Source organism: Platalea leucorodia (genome assembly GCF_965183815.1).
Source record: "Platalea leucorodia genome assembly, chromosome: 7".
Lineage (NCBI taxonomy): Eukaryota > Metazoa > Chordata > Aves > Pelecaniformes > Threskiornithidae > Platalea > Platalea leucorodia.
The window spans coordinates 44,574,660-44,598,129 of record NC_138829.1 but is presented as its reverse complement, the minus strand read 5'-3'; the positions used below and the strand labels follow the sequence as shown (position 1 = coordinate 44,598,129).

General features: G+C 39.2%; 1 protein-coding gene across 11 annotated transcripts in view; it reads left to right on the top strand.

The window, feature by feature from the left end:
• Positions 1 to 22,732, top strand: part of PHF21A (PHD finger protein 21A) — a 131,251-nt gene extending 108,519 nt beyond the window's left edge. For 7 of the 11 annotated variants that reach the window (XM_082317437.1, XM_082317436.1, XM_082317438.1 and 4 more), the window contains 12 exons: positions 252 to 506; positions 2,286 to 2,372; positions 3,710 to 4,006; positions 5,789 to 5,887; positions 6,998 to 7,049; positions 7,874 to 7,953; positions 8,398 to 8,458; positions 10,978 to 11,141; positions 16,798 to 16,953; positions 18,607 to 18,682; positions 19,002 to 19,105; positions 21,037 to 22,732. In XM_082317437.1, coding sequence (XP_082173563.1) covers positions 252 to 506; positions 2,286 to 2,372; positions 3,710 to 4,006; positions 5,789 to 5,887; positions 6,998 to 7,049; positions 7,874 to 7,953; positions 8,398 to 8,458; positions 10,978 to 11,141; positions 16,798 to 16,953; positions 18,607 to 18,682; positions 19,002 to 19,105; positions 21,037 to 21,291 — 1,686 coding nt within the window. In that variant the 3' untranslated portion in view covers positions 21,292 to 22,732. The remainder of the gene's footprint in view (positions 1 to 251; positions 507 to 2,285; positions 2,373 to 3,709; positions 4,007 to 5,788; positions 5,888 to 6,997; positions 7,050 to 7,873; positions 7,954 to 8,397; positions 8,459 to 10,977; positions 11,142 to 16,797; positions 16,954 to 18,606; positions 18,683 to 19,001; positions 19,106 to 21,036) is intronic. The other 4 variants (XM_082317441.1, XM_082317439.1, XM_082317433.1 and 1 more) reach the window with 3 other exon arrangements.
• The last annotated feature ends 738 nt before the right edge of the window (positions 22,733 to 23,470 follow it).

The following is a 23,470-nucleotide window of genomic DNA, read 5'->3' as shown; positions in this document are numbered from 1 at the left end:
GAATTTGTTTTGAATCAATCTGTAATGCTGCAGATGATTCAAATAGACCCAACAGGTGCCCCAAATGAGAATCCTTTCTAGCTATCCAGTTTTCCAGGGTGTAAGATAATGTGCTTGTGTGAACAACAGGTAGATAGACTCAGTGCTGCCTTTTCTTTCTCTTACTGTCTATTGTTTCCGACTAACCAACCCACGTCCTGTCTGATGCGAAGTGTCTCTGTCTCTTACAGTGTATTTTCTGTTTCCCTTAGAAAACTGTAACTACAGCTTCTATGATCACCACTAAGACACTACCTCTCGTCTTGAAAGCAGCAACTGCGACCATGCCTGCCTCTGTTGTGGGTCAGAGACCTACCATTGCCATGGTTACTGCTATCAACAACAATCAGAAAGCAGTCCTCAGCACTGATGCGCAGAGTGCACCAGTCAACCTCCAGACAACAAATAAGGTCACTGGGCCAGGAGCTGAGGCAGTCCAGATAGTGGCAAAAAACACAGTAACTTTGGTAAGCTTTTCATGTGTTTGCCCTGCAGATATGTGTGGGTTTAGTTTACAAGAGGGTTATTGAAAAAGATAAAAAAACAAACAGGGTTTTGCACAGAAAGACTAGTCAGGACATGTCATGAGTCTTCACTAGTTGGCGTTGTTAAAATGATAGTCTAAGAGAAAAGCATTTACCATCTACATGGGTTGTTATTACTGTTTTGCTTTGTAGAATTAAATCAGTGCTATCATCACCTCTGTGTAAAGTTCCCCCTGTTAGTAACTGTTAGTCATGGGGAAGAAGCAATTGTTTCGCCCCTACCTAATCTATGTGGCTGTGTTCTGCAGAATTCCTGCTCTTTTCTTTGGTAAAGGAGATGTCAGACTTTCTTCATTTGATCAGTTTGGGTTTTCATCGTAGATTTTTTTGAGTAAATCTCTCATTCCCTTTGTGTGATAAAGTCTCTAGTGTTAGACGCATCACTTAACTCTGCCCACTACCATGTCTTCACTCACCACTTTTTCGTACACGTGTACAGGACCTGTTTCTCTAAGTGTGTATTTTGGAATGTGCTTTGGTTACATCACACGGTGTTTTCCAGAATAGTTAGCCACCTAGAAATGAAAGAAGTAATACTTTAGAATTGGGTTATATAGGCTTATTGGTCTGGAAACCAGGCATTGTATAGCATCATGACAGGGAAATTTTACTTCTGGAGTAAAGGTTAAGGCTTCACTAAACATAAATCCAATTTATCGTTATTGAAAAATACAGTTTAATAATGCAAATGGAAGTAATTTTGCTTCCTAATGAGGCATATGTTTGCAATCAGAATAGCTAAGACTACTTGAGTGGAGTTTTTTGTACTGTTCTCTTTTCCCATGTCGTCCCTTGCACCACTCTCATCTGTCCTTTGCGTCTGTGCTTCATTTCTTTGCTGAATAACTAACTTAGTTTTGGTGAGGTGATTCTGTTTTAATAATAGTCCATGATTTATGTTTCTGGGGCAAATTTCATCAAAAATCTCAGAATATTATCCCAAGCATTAACTAATCAGTACAAGACCTTTTTGAAGTAAATTGCAATCTTGTGGGTGGACAGAAGTACAGAAGGGTGGAAATGAACGTGGACGTTAATTTCAGAGAATCTTGCTGAGTACGCAACTTAGGGTAGCTAGTAGTGCTATTTAGAGGTTATCATGTGGCAGCTCCATCTAACTGATTTCAGTGAGACAGGGAAGTACTTAGGATACCTTAAAATCAGATCTTAATTGTTTCAAATGAATGGCTTACTTCTGAAAATTTCAAGTTGTGTATTTAGAGCCCCTCATAGTGTCATTAATGTTGCTAAAAGAGTTGTAACTTCCAGATCTTTTCTATTTGCATGAGATACTCTTTCATTCTTCTGTATTCCATTCAGTATGAAAGGACAATGATTTATGTGACATCAAAGTCTCTTATTATTTTCTGTCTGCTGTAAAGCCAGTTTTTAACTATTAAAACAAATAGTAGTTTTCATTATCTTCAAATGAAATGGTTTTAGATTGTAGAGCACAGTAGTTAGTACAGTTGAACTAAAAGGAAAGATGCCTTCAATTTATGAAGCAAGGTGTGTAGGAACTGGAAAGTAAGATTAGCTCTGTGTTTAATACATTGCTAAGGAGGAACCTGTTACTGTGAAAAATTATTTACAGAGTGGAAAACCGGGGACATCAGGTCTGAAAATACATTCAGGATGTTGATTTTGGTGAATGACTTCAGAGCTATTTTCCTCTAACTGAACTCTCTTATGTTCTCATAGCAGGTTCAGGCTACGCCTCAGCCCATAAAAGTGCCGCAGTTCATCCCTCCTCCCAGACTTACTCCTCGTCCAAATTTTCTTCCACAGGTGAGCGTACAGAGAGCAAGCAATAGAAGAAGGAACTTAATTATAGCATAGATGGCAGATACTTTCTATGAACATCATTTTCATCAATCTTTATTGGTGACCTGGTGGAGGGGACAATGATTCCTCAACAGGTTTGCAGATGGTGCCAAATTTGAGGGTGCAGTCAATACTCTCGAGGGCAGTGCTGACATTCAGAGGGTCCTACACAGGATAGAGAAATGGGCCAGAAGGAATCTCTTGAGCTTCAGCATGGAAAAAGGCGAAGTCTTGCACCTGGAATGGACTAACCCCCTGCCCGGGTACAGGCTGGGGACTGGCTGGATGGGGAACAGCACTGCTTAAAAGGTCTTGGTTGACAGTAGCTAAACTAGCAGTCGGCCCTGGCAGCAAAGAAGCCTAGCAGCATATTGGGCTGTACCAAGTATAAATCTTTTACAAAAGCAAAAAGGAAAGTATAGGCTGGTATCTGATTAAGATTTGGGGATGGTGAGATCTGTTGGAATGTGACCTAGTTTTCCATGATAAAATGTATTATGGAGTATTAAAGGTGGATAGGACAAGAGAAATTAAATAAGGAAGAAGAGTTTCTTTTCAGACTAATGTATTCTACTTCTGTACTCTGTAATGATGTGATAAGTACAAACTTAACAATGGGCAAGAAATAAGCAAGTATTGGTGGTGGAGGATTGGAAGATTCTTGCAGCTCTTTTCTTTCTTGTGAAAGAAGAAAAAGAGTAATGACTGCATTTGCCTGTAGCCTTTAGCACTTTCAATGAGGGATTAATGTATAATCTTAACATTTTTTTTGCTTAGCAAGATTGGTTATGCAGGTGTCTAAATAATATATAGAGTTGACAAAGGTAACAAGGATTTGTTGAAAATTTTAATTATTTCTTTCAGGGAACAATCAACTGTTCATGATTTCTTGGAGGCTCAGTATAAAGCCCTGAGACACACTTTTAACATGAGAGCCTCAGCTGTGCCTGTAAATATTACATGAATTTTTTGGCTTGCAAAACCAATGTGTTGATTTAGATACAGATAAGGCACTTGGCAATAAACATGCAATATAAGTGTCTGTGCATCCAAATGCCATTTCAGGGACAGTGACTGCATATGCAAATGTTATGGATGCATTTTATGCAAGTAGGTTTAAAAATGTGGCTTTTTCCTTTTCACAGCATACTTAGGACACTATGCTAAAAATTACATTCTATAAAAAATCAAGCAACCTTCTGCAGACTATACAGGCTGAATTGAAAGACTTGGTAAAAAAGTTCATCTGAAATACTGATATACAAATCTCTCTTTTTTTTTCTTTTTTCTTTTTTTTGTAGGTTCGACCTAAACCGGTTGCCCAAAATAACATTCCTATTGCCCCAGCACCTCCTCCAATGCTTGCAGCTCCTCAGCTTATTCAGAGGCCTGTGATGTTGACAACAAAATTCACACCCACCTCTTTACCCAACTCTCAGAACTCCATACATCCTGTTCGTGTAGTTAACGGGCAGACAGCAACCATAGCCAAAACTTTCCCTATGGCACAGCTCACCAGCATTGTGATAGCAGCACCGGGTACCAGGCTCGCTGGACCTCAGACTGTACAGATCAGCAAACCAAACATTGAAAAACAGGTACAGATAAGAAAGTGTTTATTTGTGCAGCATACTGGGTTTATTGCTTTACTGTGCCGGTTTGGAGAGGACGACAACCATGGAGAAATTTTCAGTGGGTACTGGAGATACTTATGTTCCAATAACAGTACAATTTATGGAATGACTTGCAACTCTTGAGCCAGAAGTTCCCATTTTCTTTAATACAGCCCACTGGAATCTTTTTCTCGTGCTTCAGTGTTTTATGCTCCCCCTACTGTCTTAACTTGAGTAGTTTATAAGCTAGCTACATTGCAGGGCTGTACTAGTATTTTGGAGACCAAGTACAAACTGAAGTCCATGTTCATATCAAGCCTTTAAGAAACACTGGAAAAATATTTTCTGTGCTTCTGTTTTTCAAAGGGTGGCTACGTGAAGGACAAAACTTACGCAAAATCGCAGGGATATTTTTATACAATAAATGTAGCCATTTCTTCCTTGATGTTGCAGTCTTGTGATTGGAGGCAAAATAGTCTCACTTGGCTTCTGAAGACTGATAGTTCCCCATGACTAAATTGGATTGATTGAGTGGAAAGGACACCCTCAGAAACAGAGAATTCTAGATATTCAGTTTTAAAGTCTCTCTCCAGAAAAGACTTTTATAAAATAAAACATGACTTTAGTCAGTGTGGATTGCAACTGAGTCCTTGCCATTCAATTGAAGAAAAGCAATCTTTTGTTTCACTTTTAACTCTTTCGTATACTATCTGTTAGTATAGTATTGTATACTATATAATGCATTACCTATAACATATAATGTTTCTGTAATTTATATAAATAATAGTAGTATATATTTCATTTATAACTCTTTCATAGACTAATGTGCCTTGAAGTTACTTTCTGCTTTTGAAGTCACCTATGGAGACTGTGAAAATCACATGCATGAAAGACATGCTCATGCTCAGTTCTGCTTATGAATTCTCATGAGTAGGTTCTTGCGTACCTCAAGACTGTTCCACAAGTTGTTCAGCAATGCATGCCTTTTTCGTATGATTTGACGTCGTACTTCTACAATATTGTACTTTTGATGCCTATTCCTTTTGGTGTTAGCAATATTTGTTTGCTCTTCGAATGATTACCGGCAATTCAACTGTTGAAAAACATACAGAAGAATGGTGGTGGTTTAATAATACATGAATTTTTCTGTGTATTTTCTCCATATCATAAAGGGGAAAAGTTTTTCTCTCTGTAGCTTACCTTACACAGTTTGTAGCCTCAGCAGCTATGCCAGGGGCTGAGGATTGTCATGCAGGGTTTGTGATATCGTTGCAGAAGATTATGACTTCAGAAAAAAAAAAAGCTTCAGAAACATCTGAAATCACAGGAGTCAGAGAGACAGCTTTTGAGCCATTCATAAGTCTATGAAATATAAAGACTGAGGAGTGAGAAGTACAAAATGCATGTGCCATGCAGAATGGTTTCTACCTGGAAGTCTTCCATGGGATGCTTTTTCTTAAAGTGTCTGTTAGTTTTCCCATACCATATAGTGATTTCTGTAAGGGAGTTAACTCTTAAGATGACTTTTATTGCTTGCGTGGCTGCGTGGGTTAATGGAATGGTGGTAAGACTGTTTCATCCTTTGTTAAAGGAAAACAGTTTATTTAACATTCCTCTCACGTCAGATTCCTCAATTAAGTCTTTGTTAGTACACTGCCAGCTTTAAACTTTTTCTCCTGTATCTGCGGAAGTATTTGTTCTGCTTTATTAGTCAAAGTAAAAAAGTAATTCTTATCACTGAATGAGAGAAACACTGTTTCTTTTCAGACTATTAAACCACATGTGGAAGCAGAAGAGAAGCAAACAGAAAGTCGTACAGTTACTCCACCTGCTGCACCGAAGCCAAAACGAGAAGAAAATCCACAGGTACGAGCACACACCCAGAGCTTTCTTTTGAGAAAAAAAGGAAACGCTCTGTCTTTCAGAAAACATTTTTCCCCCTCTGTTCCCTCAAGACTCCTTAACTTTAACATTCCATACATTGCTGTTGGACAGCAGTAGTTGATAAGGCTACAGAATAAGAAATCTAAATAAATATAATGCATTGCATTTTTCAGTCCTGGAATGCATTTGACTTCTGAGTCTTTTGTAAGTTAGAAGATTATAATTTCCTTCTGATACTTCCTTCAACAAGGAGGCTTAGATTACAGAGTTGATTTCTGTTCCTTTGAGGTTTTAGACTTCTGGAGTTATTTTTAATGCTGGAGAAATGTCTTTATTTTGCTTTATAAAACATTTCTGCTCTGGTAAGCAGGATGGAAAGAGTCACGTATGTTTGCATTCTGCCCGGGTTTTATTCCAGTTTAGGTCCTGTTGGGTTTGGGGGGAAAGAGAGGCCAGAATGGCTATTTCTTAAAGCCTTTCTGCCATGCAGAGCTTTGGAACTGATTACAGCTAAATGCTCTTACTACATTTGTTTTTGTAGATGGATTCAAACTGCCTACTGTGTGAGCATTAACTGTTGTCAGTACGAATTCTAATTTTTACACATCTGTGCACTTCCTGCATTAAAATTAGAATCCTTTAAGAAAGCCATAGCCCTTATCAAACGGCAAATGTAAACCAGAGTTGCTCCTTGTACTTCGCGATATATGGAGAATGATCTTCAACTAGCAGTATTTTGCTGGCAATTGAACTGTGTTGGTATTTACTAAGAGCCAATCACATGGTGGTTCAGCGCTGGGCTGGAAGTAAAGAAACTGCTTTCTCGTTCTTAGCTCTGCCAACTCTGTGATCGTGAGCAACTGGCATTTTCCCTGTACTTCAGCCTAGGTTCTCATCTAGAAAATGGGACTGTTGTCTATCCTCTGTAAAGCAGTTTGACATACATGAATTAAAAGTGATTTATAGAAGCAAAGTATTACTAATAACATTTTTCTTACTTAGTTACCTGTCAACTGACTTCAAAGGGCCTAAGTGACATAGCTCATCCTAATGGTTGGACTTGTCATGGTCTTTTTTTCTCCCCCCTCACAGAAACTTGCCTTCATGGTGTCTCTGGGACTAGTTACTCATGACCATCTGGAAGGTAGGAAAAATGTCTTAAGTTGGTTCTTGAGCTCCTTGTTTCATGGCCATTCTGAATTGGAAGTACAGGTCCAAAATATTTCTGTATTAAATGCGGTATTTTCTTGCACAAAAGTGCATTTGGGATGTCTGTACTCTTGATCTAACTTAGTTTGCTGTGCATACTTTTTTATTCCTCGTATTACATTGAAACAAAGCAGTTGCTTATGCAGCTGAGATCAGTGGTTGGGGAGAAAGTGTATGCTCTGATGATAGGAAGGACATTTGTGACAATCCCAGTGCTTTCTGCACAACTCCTGTATCTGCAAAGTTACACCATGGATCATTTTACTGTAACCCACATCTGGATTTTTCATTTATTTCATGATTTCAATGGACTGTAATCTGCGGTGAATGAGTTAATAGACTATAATTGATTTTATAATTTAAACTCCTTCATCCTATACAGTGACATACAGCCTAACATTTCAATGACTTGCATATTTCTTTACTGTATTTATTTTTAAGTATCAACAGTTACCAGAGGCTTTTCATTTTAGATCCCAATCACACTGACCGTGAGTTTAAAATGTCTTAGTCATGGAGTACTGGGCGAGAAGATGGCAGTCATTTCATTAGTTACTTGAGCACTGTATTTGTATTCCTTGTCAGCTCTCAGTTTTCAAAGCTTCAGAAATTAGAAGTATAACAAAGTTGCCTATATTCAGCATGATTGGTGTTCTGTAGAAATCTTCACAGCTCTCCTCACATGCAAACTGAATTCTGAGGACTTTTTATAATTTCTGAGACCCGTTGTTTTCTAACCTGAATGCTTTGTTTTACAAGAAATCCAAAGTAAGCGACAAGAGAGGAAAAGAAGAACAACAGCAAATCCAGTGTACAGTGGAGCCGTTTTTGAGCCTGAGGTATTAATTTTTTGCTGGGGGAAGCGGGTATTTCATTCTGAGCTTGTGTGTCTTTCTGCCATGTTGCTACCTCCTAAGCTATCTCAGTTCTAACTAGACAGGCAAGCTATCATTTATAATTCAAAAGGCCATTGCAATGATATGACCCTCAGATTTTTAAATAGTAAATACATAGGGGTGTTCTTCTAATACTTATGGCTTTTTCTGCCTATGTAAAGCTGACATTAAATGGCAGTGTGTCTACCATTAGGTCAGCTTGTCTATCAGCCTGAAGCAGTCCAGACGTCAGAAGTAGTGTAAAAAAGCTAACCTTTCTGAAGTTGTGCTTCAGAAAACAGAACAGCCAGTAATCTCACTTAGTACTACTGTGCTGTTCCTCAGCTCTTGCATATAGTTGTTGCCAAAAATGTTAGCCAACAAAAATTGTTATATTCTTCCCTGCAGCGCAAGAAGAGTACAGTCACGTACCTGAACAGCACAATGCATCCCGGGACACGTAAAAGAGGTGAGGTATACTTAGACCTGTCTCCCTGCTGTATGCCTCTTCCTCCATCTTGCATTTGCAGTCCCCTAGTTGATTTAGAAGAGCAAAACAAAGAAGGACTCTACAGTACTTAATTCATCCAGTAAATTTCCATGGTAGACAAAGATCATGACTTCTAGGGATTAACATAGCAGGTTTTATTAGGCAGCTCTATGTTTCATTTCAGTTATTAACATAGCAGGTTTTATTAGGCAGCTCTATGTTTCATTTCAGTTTCACTCTCAAAAAACAAAAAAAACCCCATAAAACAAACCAATAGATAGAGCAAAGTGAAAGGTGAGATGTTTGAACATCATTTAGTGGTATAAAGCTGCTGTCAAGATCCTCTTGTTAATAACTAAATCGTATTGTTACTGTAAAGAGGAAGGTGGTTATGGAAAAACTGTCTGTGCCCTGAATAGGAGAGGAAACTTAGTGTGTGACAAAAGCCTTGTTCCCCACTGGGAGTAGAGATGGGTCCTTCAAAAGAATTTATCTTGAGCCAGAAAGGCTATCGTGCTCATACTGAGCACTTCTCTGCAACCAGAGTGCCACTTGTCCTAAAATGAGAGATGATCTTTCATATAGGTATGCAGTATTATTCAGTAGAAATCCTTCTGTAGAACAGGTGAAATTTTAAGACTTAGATTATGGAGAAACAGATGAGTCAGAACAGCATAGGAGAGAACGTGATACCATTTTTTGTGCATGGCATCAACCACACATATATGTCAATCTTTCCCTGATTTTTGATGATTTTCTGCAGTCCTTAAAGACTCCTAACACCTTCTCTACTCCTGTATTTGCTGTCTAAAAAAAGTCATCAATCCGATTAAAAAACCCACAGTCCTACCTAGCACTGACCAGTTCCATTATCGTTGTTTTTTGGCTGCAAGGTCAAATATTCATTTGATACGTGCTCTCATTGATACACCTCTTCAGTCCAGCAGGCAATGTGGCAAAGCTGACACTTCTGCAGCTATGCTGTTTCTAAATAAAAGACATCAGTCTCTACCGCCATCCTCTAATAACATTAAATATATTTTTTAAAATTACATGATGTAGATTTTATAGAGAGAAGAGTTTTACATTTACTCTGTGGATAAGTAAATGTTCCTTCTTCTAGTAATGATTTCTTAGTTCTGCTTTATAACTCATTGTGAGCAATTACTGTATCAATGAAAACAATTGCATGCTTTTGTACTTGATACTCTCTTAGCCTGTTTTTGCACACTGACTGCTATTATACTTTCTTTTTTTTCTCACACCCTGTTGTGAGCCTGTACCTTGCATCAGCACCAAATTAGTAGCACACATTTTCAGTAGACAAAAGATTTGGATATATACGTTTGGTTTGTGATTTAGTATAGCAATATATTAGGTGAAAAGCTTATGCAAGCATATGCCCTTGAGAGCTTTAGTTTAATTCTAGATGGTGCTGAGCATGTCAGAAATTTCAGCCATGGACATCACTATCAGAAATCAGTTTCCAAGGACATACTTAGTTCTGGAACCTATCCAGACCTTAAACGCAAGGTTTAGCATGTTAATAGGTATAGACTGACAATCTGTAAACATAAGATCTGGGGAATTATTCCTAGATCCTAACTCCTTTATGTTTACATATCCATAAATTACCCTGGAGAAGGGAGGCAGAAATGACGGTTACATACTGTTTTTTTGCTGTCTTGCTTTGCATACATAATTTTATGAAAATTGTTATGAACACATTTTGCATTTCTGCTAGTCTAAAGGAGCATATAGGAGTTGTACATAATCAAACATACTTGTCTGAGAAAGTCTAAGAAAGAATACAGAATTTGAGGAGGATTACAGTGGAAGACCAGTGGTAGGTTACAACTGGTAGTGCTGGTGTAATGGGTCAGACAACAGGACCCGTTCTTGAGGTAGCCTAATTTAAAAAATGTATCAGTAGGGTAGAAAGTGCTGATCTGTGGGTGAGTGGGTTTAAAAAAGGGGGAAGAAAAGGAGGGGGTTGGTGAGTGTTGGCCTCTGATAAAGGACTTAACCTTTGTGTAGATTTATGCTGGCACTAGAAAGATAGGGAGGTGTGGAATAACAGTAGAAAGGATTTAATAGTAGTCATTGTAGCTTCTCTCTAGCTTTGATGCCAACATGTTTTCCCTAAAAACTGAATAGCCTCATTTCTAGGAGTGGCAAGTGTCCCCATGCTGCTTTTGTAGGAGTGATTCTTTGACCTTCTACAGAGCTTATTTCTATTTCCTTCTGAAATACATCTTTTAAATGTTCTTTCCTTGCAAAATTCTACTTAAAGATTTCTAAAAAATGTTTAAATCTTTGCTTCTGTCCTTCTACTTGTAACTTTTATATTAACTTCCTCTCTGTGCTACATCATTTCCTTTTTCACGCTAGCCAATGAGGACCACTGGCCAAAGGTATGTAAGATCATTTTTCCTTTTTTTTTTTTTTTTTTTTTTGTTTTGTTTTGTTTTGTTTTGTTCCCTGTTGTTAATATGTAGGTCGTCCACCTAAATACAACACGGTGCTGGGGTTCGGGGCTTTGACCCCCACGTCCCCTCTGTCCAGTTATCCTGACTCCCCCGACAATGAAAAGACAGAGACCACATTTACTTTTCCCGCAGCTGTTCAGCCTGTGTCCCTGCCTAGCCCCAGCTCCACAGACGTAAGTAACTCATGGGGAGGGGGGTTACTTTTAGAAAGATACGCAGAAACAGCCACAAGGAAAATCGTTACAGATTTTGTTTCTTTAGTCTCACTCATCATTTGTCCTGATTCAGTGCAGTGAAACGGTCCAGCGTTCTTTTAACACCCTTCCTTTTTCCTTCTGCACCTATGTTCTTATCCTGTGGAGATTTTATTTATAACTTCTTCAGTGGATTGAAACATTGGGAGGCACCAGGCATGCCAGATGAGCTCATTTCCTTTGTGCAGTGTCTGAGATCTTGTCTGACTGAATTGAATCTGTCATCCATGAAAAAGGGGGAAGGGGAGAATGAAAAGTATTACTTACAGACCATAATAACAAAAATTTGGGGTGTTTCTGTAATGGGAGAAGGAGGGGAACTGCTTGGATCACCCAGGACAGCCAGGAGCAGCGTTCACAGCACTGGTTGTGGCAGTTCTGGTGTACTGGCATAGCTAAATTCATCACCCCTGTGGTCAAATCGTGAAATCTGGACATTTTGTTATAATTTATGAAGAACTGAGTGTTCTTATTTTAAGTTAATTCAAAGTTAAGATTTGCTACTCAAAGCACAACCTTTTTTAAGTTGCTGAGAACTGCCTAGTTATTTCATTGTTTCTATTTCTCACAAAAACATGATGAAAAAAATTAAAGGTCATGCATAAACTTTAGAAGATAAATAATGTGGGAAGAATTGGACTGAGTTGCTAGGTAGGTCCAAAATGACATAACGAAGGGACTGTATGCTATGATTTGTCTGAAAGCGTACTGTGGCTGTTCAGTATGGGTGAAACAATTCATTGCACAAAAATTCTCAGGAGTTGTAGTGTACTTCCAGTGAAGTGCTTGCCTTTTAATGACTAGTACTTACTGGGCACAGTTTAAAAATAAGAAGGTACTTGCTTATTTCTTTATACCAGTGCTGCAAACTCCTTCTGCAATCTGAGTCAGAGCGGTTTTTTTAAACATATTATCACATATAATTGAGGCCCAACCATTTGAAGTGGGCTTTAAGGAAGAGTTGGGCCACTGTATTTTCATCTATGCAGTTGCACCACTGTAAGTACATAGACTGAGTGAGAGGCCAGCTCTACTGGCCACATACAATAGGGAATAGAAGCCAACTTCTTGCCTCTGAACTGCATTTGTTCTACAGAGGTAACAAGAATAGAAATAATCCAAGTGTGTCTGAGTCACTGAAATAAATAGATGCAATTCTGATACCCAGGGAGTATGCATGTGAAATTAAAAGGTTCTCTTTTATATAGTCACTTTTGAGAGCAGAATAGCACTTGACTGTAAAAACCCTTTCCTGACAGTCAAATGAATGGGACTGTGGAACAGCCCCGCAGGGAGAAGGTGGGGCAGCTCCATCTCTGGAGACTTTTAAAAGTAAACATTACAAACAGCTAGCAAACATGCTGGAGAGCACATTTTTTACATTGGCCCCAAGAGGAGGACTGGATAACGTGGTGGGGGTCTTTTCCATCTCTGACTTGCGTGTGTATACTGCCGAGTCTTTTCCCACTGTGTAAGAGCTCTCAAAACAGTACAATGAGTTGTTGCCCTGTTTTCTGCAGTGCCTGGCGGCAGCAAGCTAAATCAAGAATAGTGAATTTCTGTAGCATTCAAATCTAGTTCTGAATGTGCAGAATTTTCTGAATTTGGATAGTATTTAGGCCTAGGTTCTGGATTGCTTTAATAGTCATTAATTAATGAAAATAGAAGTATTTTAAAGGAGACAATGGAAGATTACATGGCAGGTAATTAACATTCTCTCTTACCTAAGCATATTATAATATAGCACAGTAGCACTCTTTCCCCTTTAGAATCATACAAAAAATCTCCTTTAACATGTTTCCAAGCAAGTCGTTTAGTTTATACATATGCAACAGCACTAACATTTTTGTGGGTTTAATTTTTTGAAAGAATTTTATCCCAAAGTCCTGTTCAATGCATATTCACTATCAATTGGGCTAATTTGGTAGACTTTTCAGAAATATTTGGTATTCAATTCCATATAAAATAAAATACATGTAAAAGCAGAAAATGTATTTCAAAGTGCTCATAAAAATATTTTTAATTAAAAATAGATTATTAAACATTACAGCCTCCAGCTTTTGGGGACTTAAAAATGAAAACACAACAAGTGCATGCCTAAGTAAAAGGCTATTTCAGAAGTCTCAGTTAAAACAATTGAGTAGTTCCTCAGACCGATATAGAAGAACACTATAGTTTTGCCCATCTTTAAAGTATTTTTGCATTAATTTGCTGAGAAGGTCTAATTCCTGTAGGCTTTAGAATGGAAATTTGATATTTAGCACTTGAGTAATCTTTGTCTTTAGCCAACGTATGAAAACTACAAATCAGGCCAAGCACTTGGCACCAGGCACCATGGCCCAGAACAGCTTTCTTGGCTTTCTCCTGACTTGTCATTCTCTGAATGACAGGGATAAAGTTTGAAGGGAGGATGAAGCAGGAACTTGAGATGGGATTGGTGATAAGGACTAAGGGGTAGAAAGTTGGAATAGAACCTGGGAAAAGGAAGGAAGTAATGCACTAGGAAGGATTGAGCAAAACTTCTCTTTTTTTTTTTTTCTTTTTTTTTCTTTTTTCTATTTTGCAACTGGCTGTGAACCACTTGGTTATGTGTGATTCTCCTTCACGCAATAGTGGCATATTCACTTGGAAGATAGCAATTGCCTTTGATGGTCAATTACTCAGCAGTCAGAGTAGCGCAAAAATCTCTGTTCTAGTGATGGTTCACATCTGTGGTCACAAAATGCCTTTTTATTAGTAAACTCTTCCTATCAAAACAATGTTTCAATTGAAAGGAGCATTAGAGAACATTCAGATTGCAAAGTCAAGCCCATAGAATTTAGGAAATGCCAGAATTATTATTGCTTCTGATAACTTAATTCACTTACATCATACATTATGATCATCTTTATTTATATGGTCATGAACAGTTCCTGTTGCAGAATATTTAGTTTTCCCATGTTGTTCCAGTGAAATGTACATATACGTAATACATATTCAAACACGCAAACTACATATACTTCTGATTTGATGCTGTATTATTCAGTTCTGTTGCCTAAAGCCAGGCCCTGCTGCTCTAGACACTTCACAAAAATAAAGAAAACTGTTAGCTGTCCAAAAAGCTTTCATTTATTTTCCTGGTCTCTTGGTGCTGAGGAAGTAGAGCAAAAAGTGACATTAAATCACCTTTTATGGTCTTTGTTCTGAAATTATTCTTCAGTCTCTTCAGCCCGTAGCATGTGTTAGAGCAGCCTCAGTGAGCTCTGCTCCAGCCTAAGTTGGCTGCCTGTAGCCTTCACAGAGCTGGTCCAGAAGCTGAGACTAGTGAGGTGCGTGTCACAACATCAAATCCAGCCCCCCCTTTATACATATATTTATTAACTGCCCATAAAATCTGGATTTTGGTAAGGCTGGTTATTAATTCTGAGGAAATGCCCTGAATTTTGCATTACCAAAAACAGGGCTGTGGATTTTGTGCACGTGTGTTGTCATCTCAATGCGTTCAGCCACACTGCACACTGACCAGCTGTGTCACTTCAGGTTTTGCAGCGTTCAGTTGAATTCAGAAGGTTCTGGGTCTAAATTTCTAAATGTCTCCCCTTCAAGAAGCAACTGCATGTGTCTGTTGTGTAGGTCTCTTTCTGCAGGGCATCAGACAAAACAGGTTTGGTTTTCAACAGACCAATAATTTTTCACCTGAGCCAATTACCAAATGCCATCATGTAGTCTGTGGCAACCAAAGCATCTTAACACATGTAATTCTTTAGAATGAGAATTCTCTTCTAAAACATGAGAATTTTCCTCTTAAATTTTTCCTTAAGTTGCAGAGGATTTTGTTTTAGCTTACATGACATCTCCTGCCTGCCTTCTTTTTCCTCATACTGACAGAATGCATGATAGAGGAAAAGAAGTTCTTCCCAGCCTGGTTACACAGATCACTTCACAAGAGGCATGAAATGTCACTCATTTAATTCTTCATTTAACACTGAGGCACATTTTGGTGTTAAAGGATGAAATAATGCCATAACCCAGCTCTCGGTGATCCCTGGGAGTTATGGAACCACAACATGGCACTGAAAATTCACTAAAGATTGATCCTTCACAAAACATGACATCAGTGCTAACCTTGGGAATTAAGAGAAGAATAGACTCCCCTTTGAAGAAAGGCCTCATCAGCAATAGAGCCAGGAAGTAGAAACCGGAGCAGATTGCTTGTGTGTCATTCTTCTAATATGTTTAATATTTTATCCATAGTAGAGACTAGTGTCATTTTTCTTGCCTGGCAACTTAATATGTAAGTGCATGGCCAAGTCTGCTATCCCTCCAAATTGATAGAACTTATTCACGCACGTGAAAAGACTGTACAGGTCAAAATGAAACATTGCACACGTTGATATTTCATACAGGGGGAGTGCATACGTGCAGTTTGACTCCACACACACATAGCGATCTTGCAGATCTGGTGTGTGTGAAACTTTGTCCAAAGTCAGTGAGAAGCGTGTATTTCGGACTCCAGGTGGGGCCTTGAGTATGTCAAGTTGCCAGGACAGCCCACAGGCAGTGAGAGGAGAGGGCTGCCGTGCCCCTGTCCTCCTCTGTGGATGTTGAGCCATCTTTCTTTCATGCCTCTTTGTTCAAATATCCAAATCCCAAAGAAAACCAAACAGAAACGGCACCACCCCCTCAAGCATGAGATGGGAGTAACAGGACGAGAGAGAGAGAGAGAAGAAAAAGTGACTAAAATCAGACCTACCTTTCTGGGAAGTTAATGGCTGTAGAAAAAAATTCTCTCTGATGGTGATGCAATAGTAACTAAACCGAGTTGTTTTAAGAGACACTGCCAGTAGTGTTTTCAATTCTTTCTTTAAAAGAAAAGCTTAGTTAGAAAATCTCTCTTGGTATTCCCTCATCCTGGCTCTCAGCCTATGTTAGTGATGAAATATAAACCACTCTCTGCAGAGAATGAGAAAATTTTGAGTCACAGCTTTCTTGGTGCAATTTGAGGTAACCTAAGTGAAGTAAAAAGAATTGTCTCAGAACATAATTCATTCTGTTCTTTCTCATTTACAAGCACAACACCTTTTCTTCCAGTTTCATTTTTAAAGGTGATCTAAATATTTGACAGTGTTTTTTTAAGTCACTCAGTTGGGGTTTCTTACATACTATTACTGGCAAGAGACAGCCTCATCAGCATTCCCGAAGTGGACTTGTGCTTACATCCTGAAATGAGAAGGGTTAAGAAAGTGGGTAGCTCATAACTTTAGGCAAAAAAAAAAAGCAGGGTAAAGGGGGAATCTTACAGGCTATGCGGTAGCAGTTTTTAAGAGAAGCTATGGTAATAAGTGTTTGCTGTAACATTTTGCCTTGGGAGGACAGAGGGAATGTTTGGGAGGACAGATGTCAGTGTTTCTGACATCCTGCCTGGTTTTCCTGTTTCATGTCCTAAAAAGGTTTGACCATTTGGAATCCCCTTAGACATAGTTTGTGCTGTAAACTTTGCGTTCAACTAGGATGCAGATGTCAAAGGTCAAAATTCACTTTTTGCCTTCTCTCTCTCTCTTTCTCTCACCCACACCCCTTCCCCTCAATTTTATAGGGCGATATCCATGAGGATTTTTGCAGTGTTTGCAGAAAAAGTGGGCAGTTGCTGATGTGTGACACATGTTCACGTGTTTATCACCTGGACTGTCTGGACCCGCCTCTGAAAACCATTCCCAAGGGCATGTGGATCTGTCCCAAATGTCAAGACCAGGTATTGTTTGACAGACAGGGAGACTTATATGCAGCACACTATAAAGATTTTTCCGTGTAAAGAAAATAACCAGATCACTTTGCTTACTTAGATCAAGACAGTCTGACACTGAACAGATCTATTTGATCTGTAATAAGGCTTGTGTGAATTTGATCGAATTACCTCTGTTGGGTTGTATGCAAATAAAAACTGTTAAGTCTTGCTCCCAGATTTGGGGTCCTCATTTGTTACCCTTGTTTTTACTCTTTTTCTGGGCCAAAGCACACAAACTTTTGGGAAAGGTTCTCTATGACCCATAGAAATTTTCCTGTTCATCTTAAGCTCATTGTTTCTTCAAAAGTTATTAGTATAATCTTCTGGACAAATAAATAAAACATTTGCACAAGCTTACCTCAATAGATAGAGCAAATGTAAGCCCCTGTTTACTCATATAAATCAAATCTCAGAGAGGTTGTCTTCAGTGATCTCTGAGTCATAATAATCATAATAATATCATCCAGTATCAGTATAATGAGGGTAGGCGAACAGTTTGGTTCTTCCTTCCACATCCCTTTCTGAAAGTACACAATTGAAGTGAACAGATTATATTTTAATATTTTGTTTATAATTGCATTGAGATTACAAGACAAAGAAGTAAACTGTTGTATTCTTAACCCTTACATGGAACTCCAGAAGTTGCAAAGGATTGCTGATAATCAGCAGCCTGAAGCCGTTAGCGTTCTGTCTGATTTAGCATATTGCTTGGTCACCCACGTGACCTTCGGCTAGCCAGATGGTAACGTAAGAAAACAGCCTGTTCCGAAAATGCTGTTCAGAAGCATGAAAATGCAAAACTCAAATGACTTCGTCAGTAGTTGCAAATGAGGAGGGGATGTTACCACTTCCCTACTCCCGCTCTTGCCTACTCTGACCTTATCCCTTCTCTTCATACTTCTGTGATAGTTTCCCACAAAATTAGGGGGAAAAAAATCTGAACTATTTCACTGTGAAGTGACCAAGTCCTCTATCTTCTGAGACACCCCTCTGATTCACTTATTCAAAAGACGTGATATGTGTCTTTCCTCTCAAAATAAAGTTTGTTAGGAAGGAATATGTAGGAGGGATCTGAAAGAAATAAATGATGCTTAGCCTTATAAAGAGGGTTTGACCGCTCTATTAAGATGATTCTGATAAGAAGGGGAGATAGAACAGTTTCATGTTTTACTAGCCAGGAAGCATGATGTTTAACTGTGTGGTGTGGAGGCTGCTCTGTGCCATGAAAAGTTTTCTCCCAGAACAACTAAGATAAGGAATTTGTCTGAACCATGAAATAATGTTTATATTTTCTGGCAAGTTTGAGTTCAGATATATTATCCTTTCATTCCTCTTTTAAGTTGTTCAGTTTCATTAGTAGAGTTTATTTGCGGCTATGGAGGGAATTTGAGAAAATGCTGACATTTGTAAGAAACACACCTGCTTTGTGGGAGCCACAATACAGTTGTGAATAATTCCCTCTGTTAAATCTCAGAACAGGTCTGTGAAGCTTCATGTTAACAGGGCTGAGACTAATGATAGCCGTAAAAGAAAATTCTCAGTCTTTCCCTCTTCCTCTCCTTTTTGCTTTCCTAGAGGTAGATTGTGTACCAGCTAAATCTCTGAACGCTTTTCTTTCAGATGTTAAAGAAGGAAGAAGCAATCCCATGGCCAGGAACTTTAGCAATTGTTCATTCATATATTGCATATAAAGCAGGTAGGAAAATGGGGAACACGACTTTGTTTCACTTTTAATAATGGAAGATGTTATTTCGGGAATGGGATAGAATGGTACTTCCTTTACAACAGGAAATTAAAGGGGAGGAACCTTAATCACTAGTGAAGTGAAAACAGCAGTCTAAATACTTAAGCCTTCTGTGATGCTTGTGTATGTAGGTGAAATTTTGGGTGTGATTTAGTGCACAAGTTGTTGAATTGGCTTTAAACACAATAAACTCTTTACATGAACCAGTTTAGAGCCTCTGTCCACTGTCCTGTAACACTTTAAATATTCTGATTAATACTCTGTTTTGTAGCAAAAGAAGAGGAAAAACAGAAACTACTTAAATGGAGTTCAGATTTAAAACAGGAAAGAGAACAACTAGAGCAGAAGGTCAAACAGCTCAGCAATTCTATAACGGTGAGTATTCCCTCCCAAATAGCTCTGCACCTGTGTTCTGGTGCCAGAATGCAGAGAGAAAACCATAGAGTGACTCCATGTACTAGACCTGTCTTCCACTGGATTTACTGAGAACTAAGCGAGTGCTTTCCTTTGCTTTTTAGGACTTTGGGGAGCAGGAATGAAATACAGGCAACATATACTTAGATTGAGTCACTTACACGTGATCCATGCTGACCATATATTGTAGATGTGTGGTGACCTGTAATATCAGCAGCTGACAAACATGACCCAGAGCATTACCGTCTGTGGGCAGTAGATTAAGTCAAATTCTCTAGTGGCTCACTTAAATATGAATAGTTGGGCCTCTCTACATAATAAGAGTTACAGTCTTGGTGTGCTTTCCAGACCTTCCTAATACAAAAGTGAGCATTTACTCATGACTGGCTCTCAGGCTCTTGACATGTTGCCTTGGTAGTCAGCAGCCGGACACTGTGCATGCCTCTGCATAATATTAATTAGACAATGTCATAGTTCTAACCAGAAGCTGTAGTTTCCACCTTAGTTTATCACAGTAATTGGAGCATACATATGAATTTGCTCTCTCTTCTCACCTTAATAGGCAAATCAGGCTCTTGAGTTACCAGTGTAAAGTTTGAGCCCCTCACTTAGCATAGCCCTAGTCAGTATCATGGAATGAAAAATACTGAAATCTCGTATGTGGCAGCATCTGTAAGGCTGGATACATAAGTACAGACTTTTGTTTTTAAATACAGATGCACTTTCCGGTCTGCCTGTCTTTACCTATTAGAACAAAAGTCAGTGTCCCATGTGTAAAGACCCCTAAATGCTGACGATACAAATAAAACGACTGTGAGGAAACAAGTGGTGAGAGGTGCTGGTTAGCAGTTCTGGAGGCTGTCATCTTCTGGTTAGCAGTAGCTGGGCATAACCTGAGCAGCACTAGAGCACTAACACTGTTTCTCAGTGGCGTACCCAGGCAGATGCAAGCCCTTAACATGAGGGATTGACAGTAGGTAAGGAGAATGGTTTATTTTCTATGATCAAGTCGTTGTTTATACTTTCATTGGAACTGTCCAAAAAAGACACATTGGGTCTGAATTTTGTGGTGTTTTTACAATGCCACAAGCTGCATGTGAAAAGAGTAAAGCTGAAACCAACAGTGTCTGGAGATCAGCAGGGATAAAGGGTTTAAAAAATGTAGGAAGGTTGCCATCTTCATGTAAGAACCTGAATGTTACAGACATAGCTACCATCTCCTCCTTTTTGAGAGTTTCAAATACAGATCTAAGCAGTTTTTCTACCCTTGAAACATCATTTGTGGGCTTTTTTTAAAGTTATCTTACCCTGACTCTTAACTGATGAGCTGGCTAGGTTACTACCGCTTCTAAGAGAAAGAAGTAGCCACAAAATAAGATTTTCAAGTGAAGAAGGGCTTGGTTTTCTTTTCAAGTGCCCCTTTATTTATTGAGAGGAGGAAGTGATGTTCCTGCTCAAATGTATGTGAAAGCAAAGGCTGTATCCCATTAGCAGCATGCACACACACTGTCAGCAGTCAGCTGCAGTAGGATGCCTGAGTTTGCAGATCTGAGCTAAAGAAATTTCAGCAATGCAATACTAATAGAAAAATAACAAAGTTTCCCTTCAAAGGGAACACAAAAGGATGGAGCTGTCTGTGTGGATTTGCAAAACACCTTGGGATGAAAGGGGGCCGTACCAGGTGACAGCTACATACTGGCAATTTAATTCCTCAGCCTCCAAATACAAATTCTCCTGTGAACACAGCCCTTTTTCTTCTAGGCTGGGAAAGTGAAATTGTAGCTGCAGTCTTTTCTGCATACTTACATTTAGATCTGTGAACATCATATTCCTTCCTTACCTTCTTTCATTCATAAGCTTGAACTTAGTACTGCTTTTCTGTTTTGCTGCAGAAATGCATGGAAATGAAGAATACCATCCTTGCAAAACAGAAGGAGATGCACAGCTCCTTGGAGAAGGTAAAACAGCTGATCCGCCTCATCCAAGGCATCGACCTTTCAAAACCCATAAACTCTGAGGTCAATTCAGTAGCCATCTCCAACGGCATGGACTCCACTAACAATACTAATGCTGCCACCTCCACCTTAGCCCCCTCCCCTTCCCAGAGCTGCATGGTGAACTGTAACAAGGGCGATGAGACTAAATAACACAATGAAGTTAAGAAGGGGCCAGGGGAGGTGGCGGCGAGGAGGAAGAGCAAAATAACGAAACTCTAGAAAAGCAAAACCGGATTTCTTCTGGAAAGTGCAGAATTCTTTAGTTCTTTGGTTCCAGAGAGAGCGTGAAGATGCTTGTGCCAGGCGGCACCGGAGTTTGCCAATCGATCCTTCTTATTCTGTGTGTACATGCAAAGTTTGGATCATGTTACATGAATAGTGCCAGCTGGGGGTTCTTTGCCAGCACCATGCCAAGTGAAATAATATATTTACTCTCTCTATATTTTACACCAGTGTGTGCCTGCAGCAGCCTCCACAGCCACTATAGGTTTGTTTTATTTTTGTTTGGGGTGAGGAGCAGGGATGGGGGAGGAGAGCAGGTTTCAAATCCTTATTTGCAGAACAGTTTGTTTAGCTAGGGGAAAACAAAAGTCCAAAGAGCCTGTGGGCTTTTCCTGTTTCTAAACTCTCAGTACTATTAAACCAAAAAAACAGAAGCATAAATTATCAAATCCCAGTGCCCAGAAGGGACAAGTCTATCAAATAAGCAGTATTTACTATTGTTTAGACAGGAGATGTACAAAAGGAAAGGAGATGGACTTTTCACTGAGTAACCAGCACATGAACAGGCTGAAGATCTACTGTCCCAACAGCTTTGGGTTAATCCTATTTCTTCACATTAAACAACAGACATGCTTTGCAGAATTGGTTTGGGTCCTCACATTCATCCGGAAAGCCTGTGTTGGGAATGGGAAAATAGAGGGCCAGAATCCAGGGTCAGCTTGGAGCATTGGACGGAGGTGTCCCAAGAGAAAATGTGCATCGATTACTTGAAAATGAGATTCCAGCCCTTTTCTATATTTATAAACAACAAAGGTATCCTGAACAAAGTAGCACATGACCCAGATGTGTGAACTGAACAGAGAAATGTCCTTTTCTTTCACTTCCTTTCTCTTCTTTTGGTAACAAGAACTAAATAAGGAATAGAAAAGCTGTTTTTCAGGCTGACAGTCTAATTAAAGAGGTAGATGGGACCTTGCATGGTATAGATTAGAAGTAATAGTGTCAGTGAGATACAGTGAGTCTTTGTGAGTCCTTGTGTCATCGTTTTGGGCACTGTTTTTTTATGCAAGGGCAAAATCTTTGTATCTGGGGGAAAAAAAACAACTTTTTTAAATTAAAAAGGAAAATAAAAGATATTGAGGTCTTCCTAGTGTTACTTAAAATAAGATCAAGGTAAGAAACATTGTAAAAAAAAAAAAAATACAAAAGTGCTATTTGTTTCCTAAACAAGTGATTTCTATTAAAAAGGTGTCAGAACTGGAGAAAATGCTGTGTACTTAGAATTTTTTAACACAGACTTTGCTTATTTATGATGACATTCTGCTGTGTTTGTGTTTTAAAATCCAGTGGGACAGTTTCTATAGATTATACCATACATGCTACTGGCTGAACTCTAAAGAGAATCAAATCCTGCAGTGCTGGATCTCACCCCACCTGGAGGATCTGCCAGGCTTGTCTCTGCTGTTACCGTATCTCCCCCATTCTTTCATGTGTTTGTAACCCAGAGAAAAGCAATTGGCAGTGTGCTTGTTTAAGGCTTTTATAGTTTGTGATATGGACTGATTAGAGCTTGAGAATGAAAGGCAGTGAGTTGGCTGGACTGAAATCGCCTTCTGTTATATCCTCTTGTTTAAGAAGTTCATCTCTTATGTATAATCTTTTCACTCTAGATAGCAAATCTTGCCTTGTGCTTCCTATTATTGTGGGGTCTGTCTCAGTTTAGAGTGCTGATTCTGGTCACTTAGGGTTGCGTCCCAGAGCTGCCTGGTTTCACTGCTGCATATAAACATTTGGGCAAACCCTGTTTCCACTGGAAGTACTGTGAAAACTGCCTTTGCTTCCAGCGGGAGCAGAGTTGAGCCACTACGTACACAAGGTGAGGCAGAGTCCCTGGTGTGGTGCCCTTGAGAGCATGTGCTGGTTGGCGAGGCAGACCTGCTCAGCTGTTCCTAGTGGAAGACAGAAAAGCTTTGGATTTCAAGGATGCATTTCTGAGCGAGAAGAAGTGAATACTCCAGACACTACATAGCCTGAGAGAGTCTCTTTGCTGCCACAGCCAAGTGTGCTTCTGCGGGATTCTTGGAGCTGTTTTCCTCCCTCGCCTTTA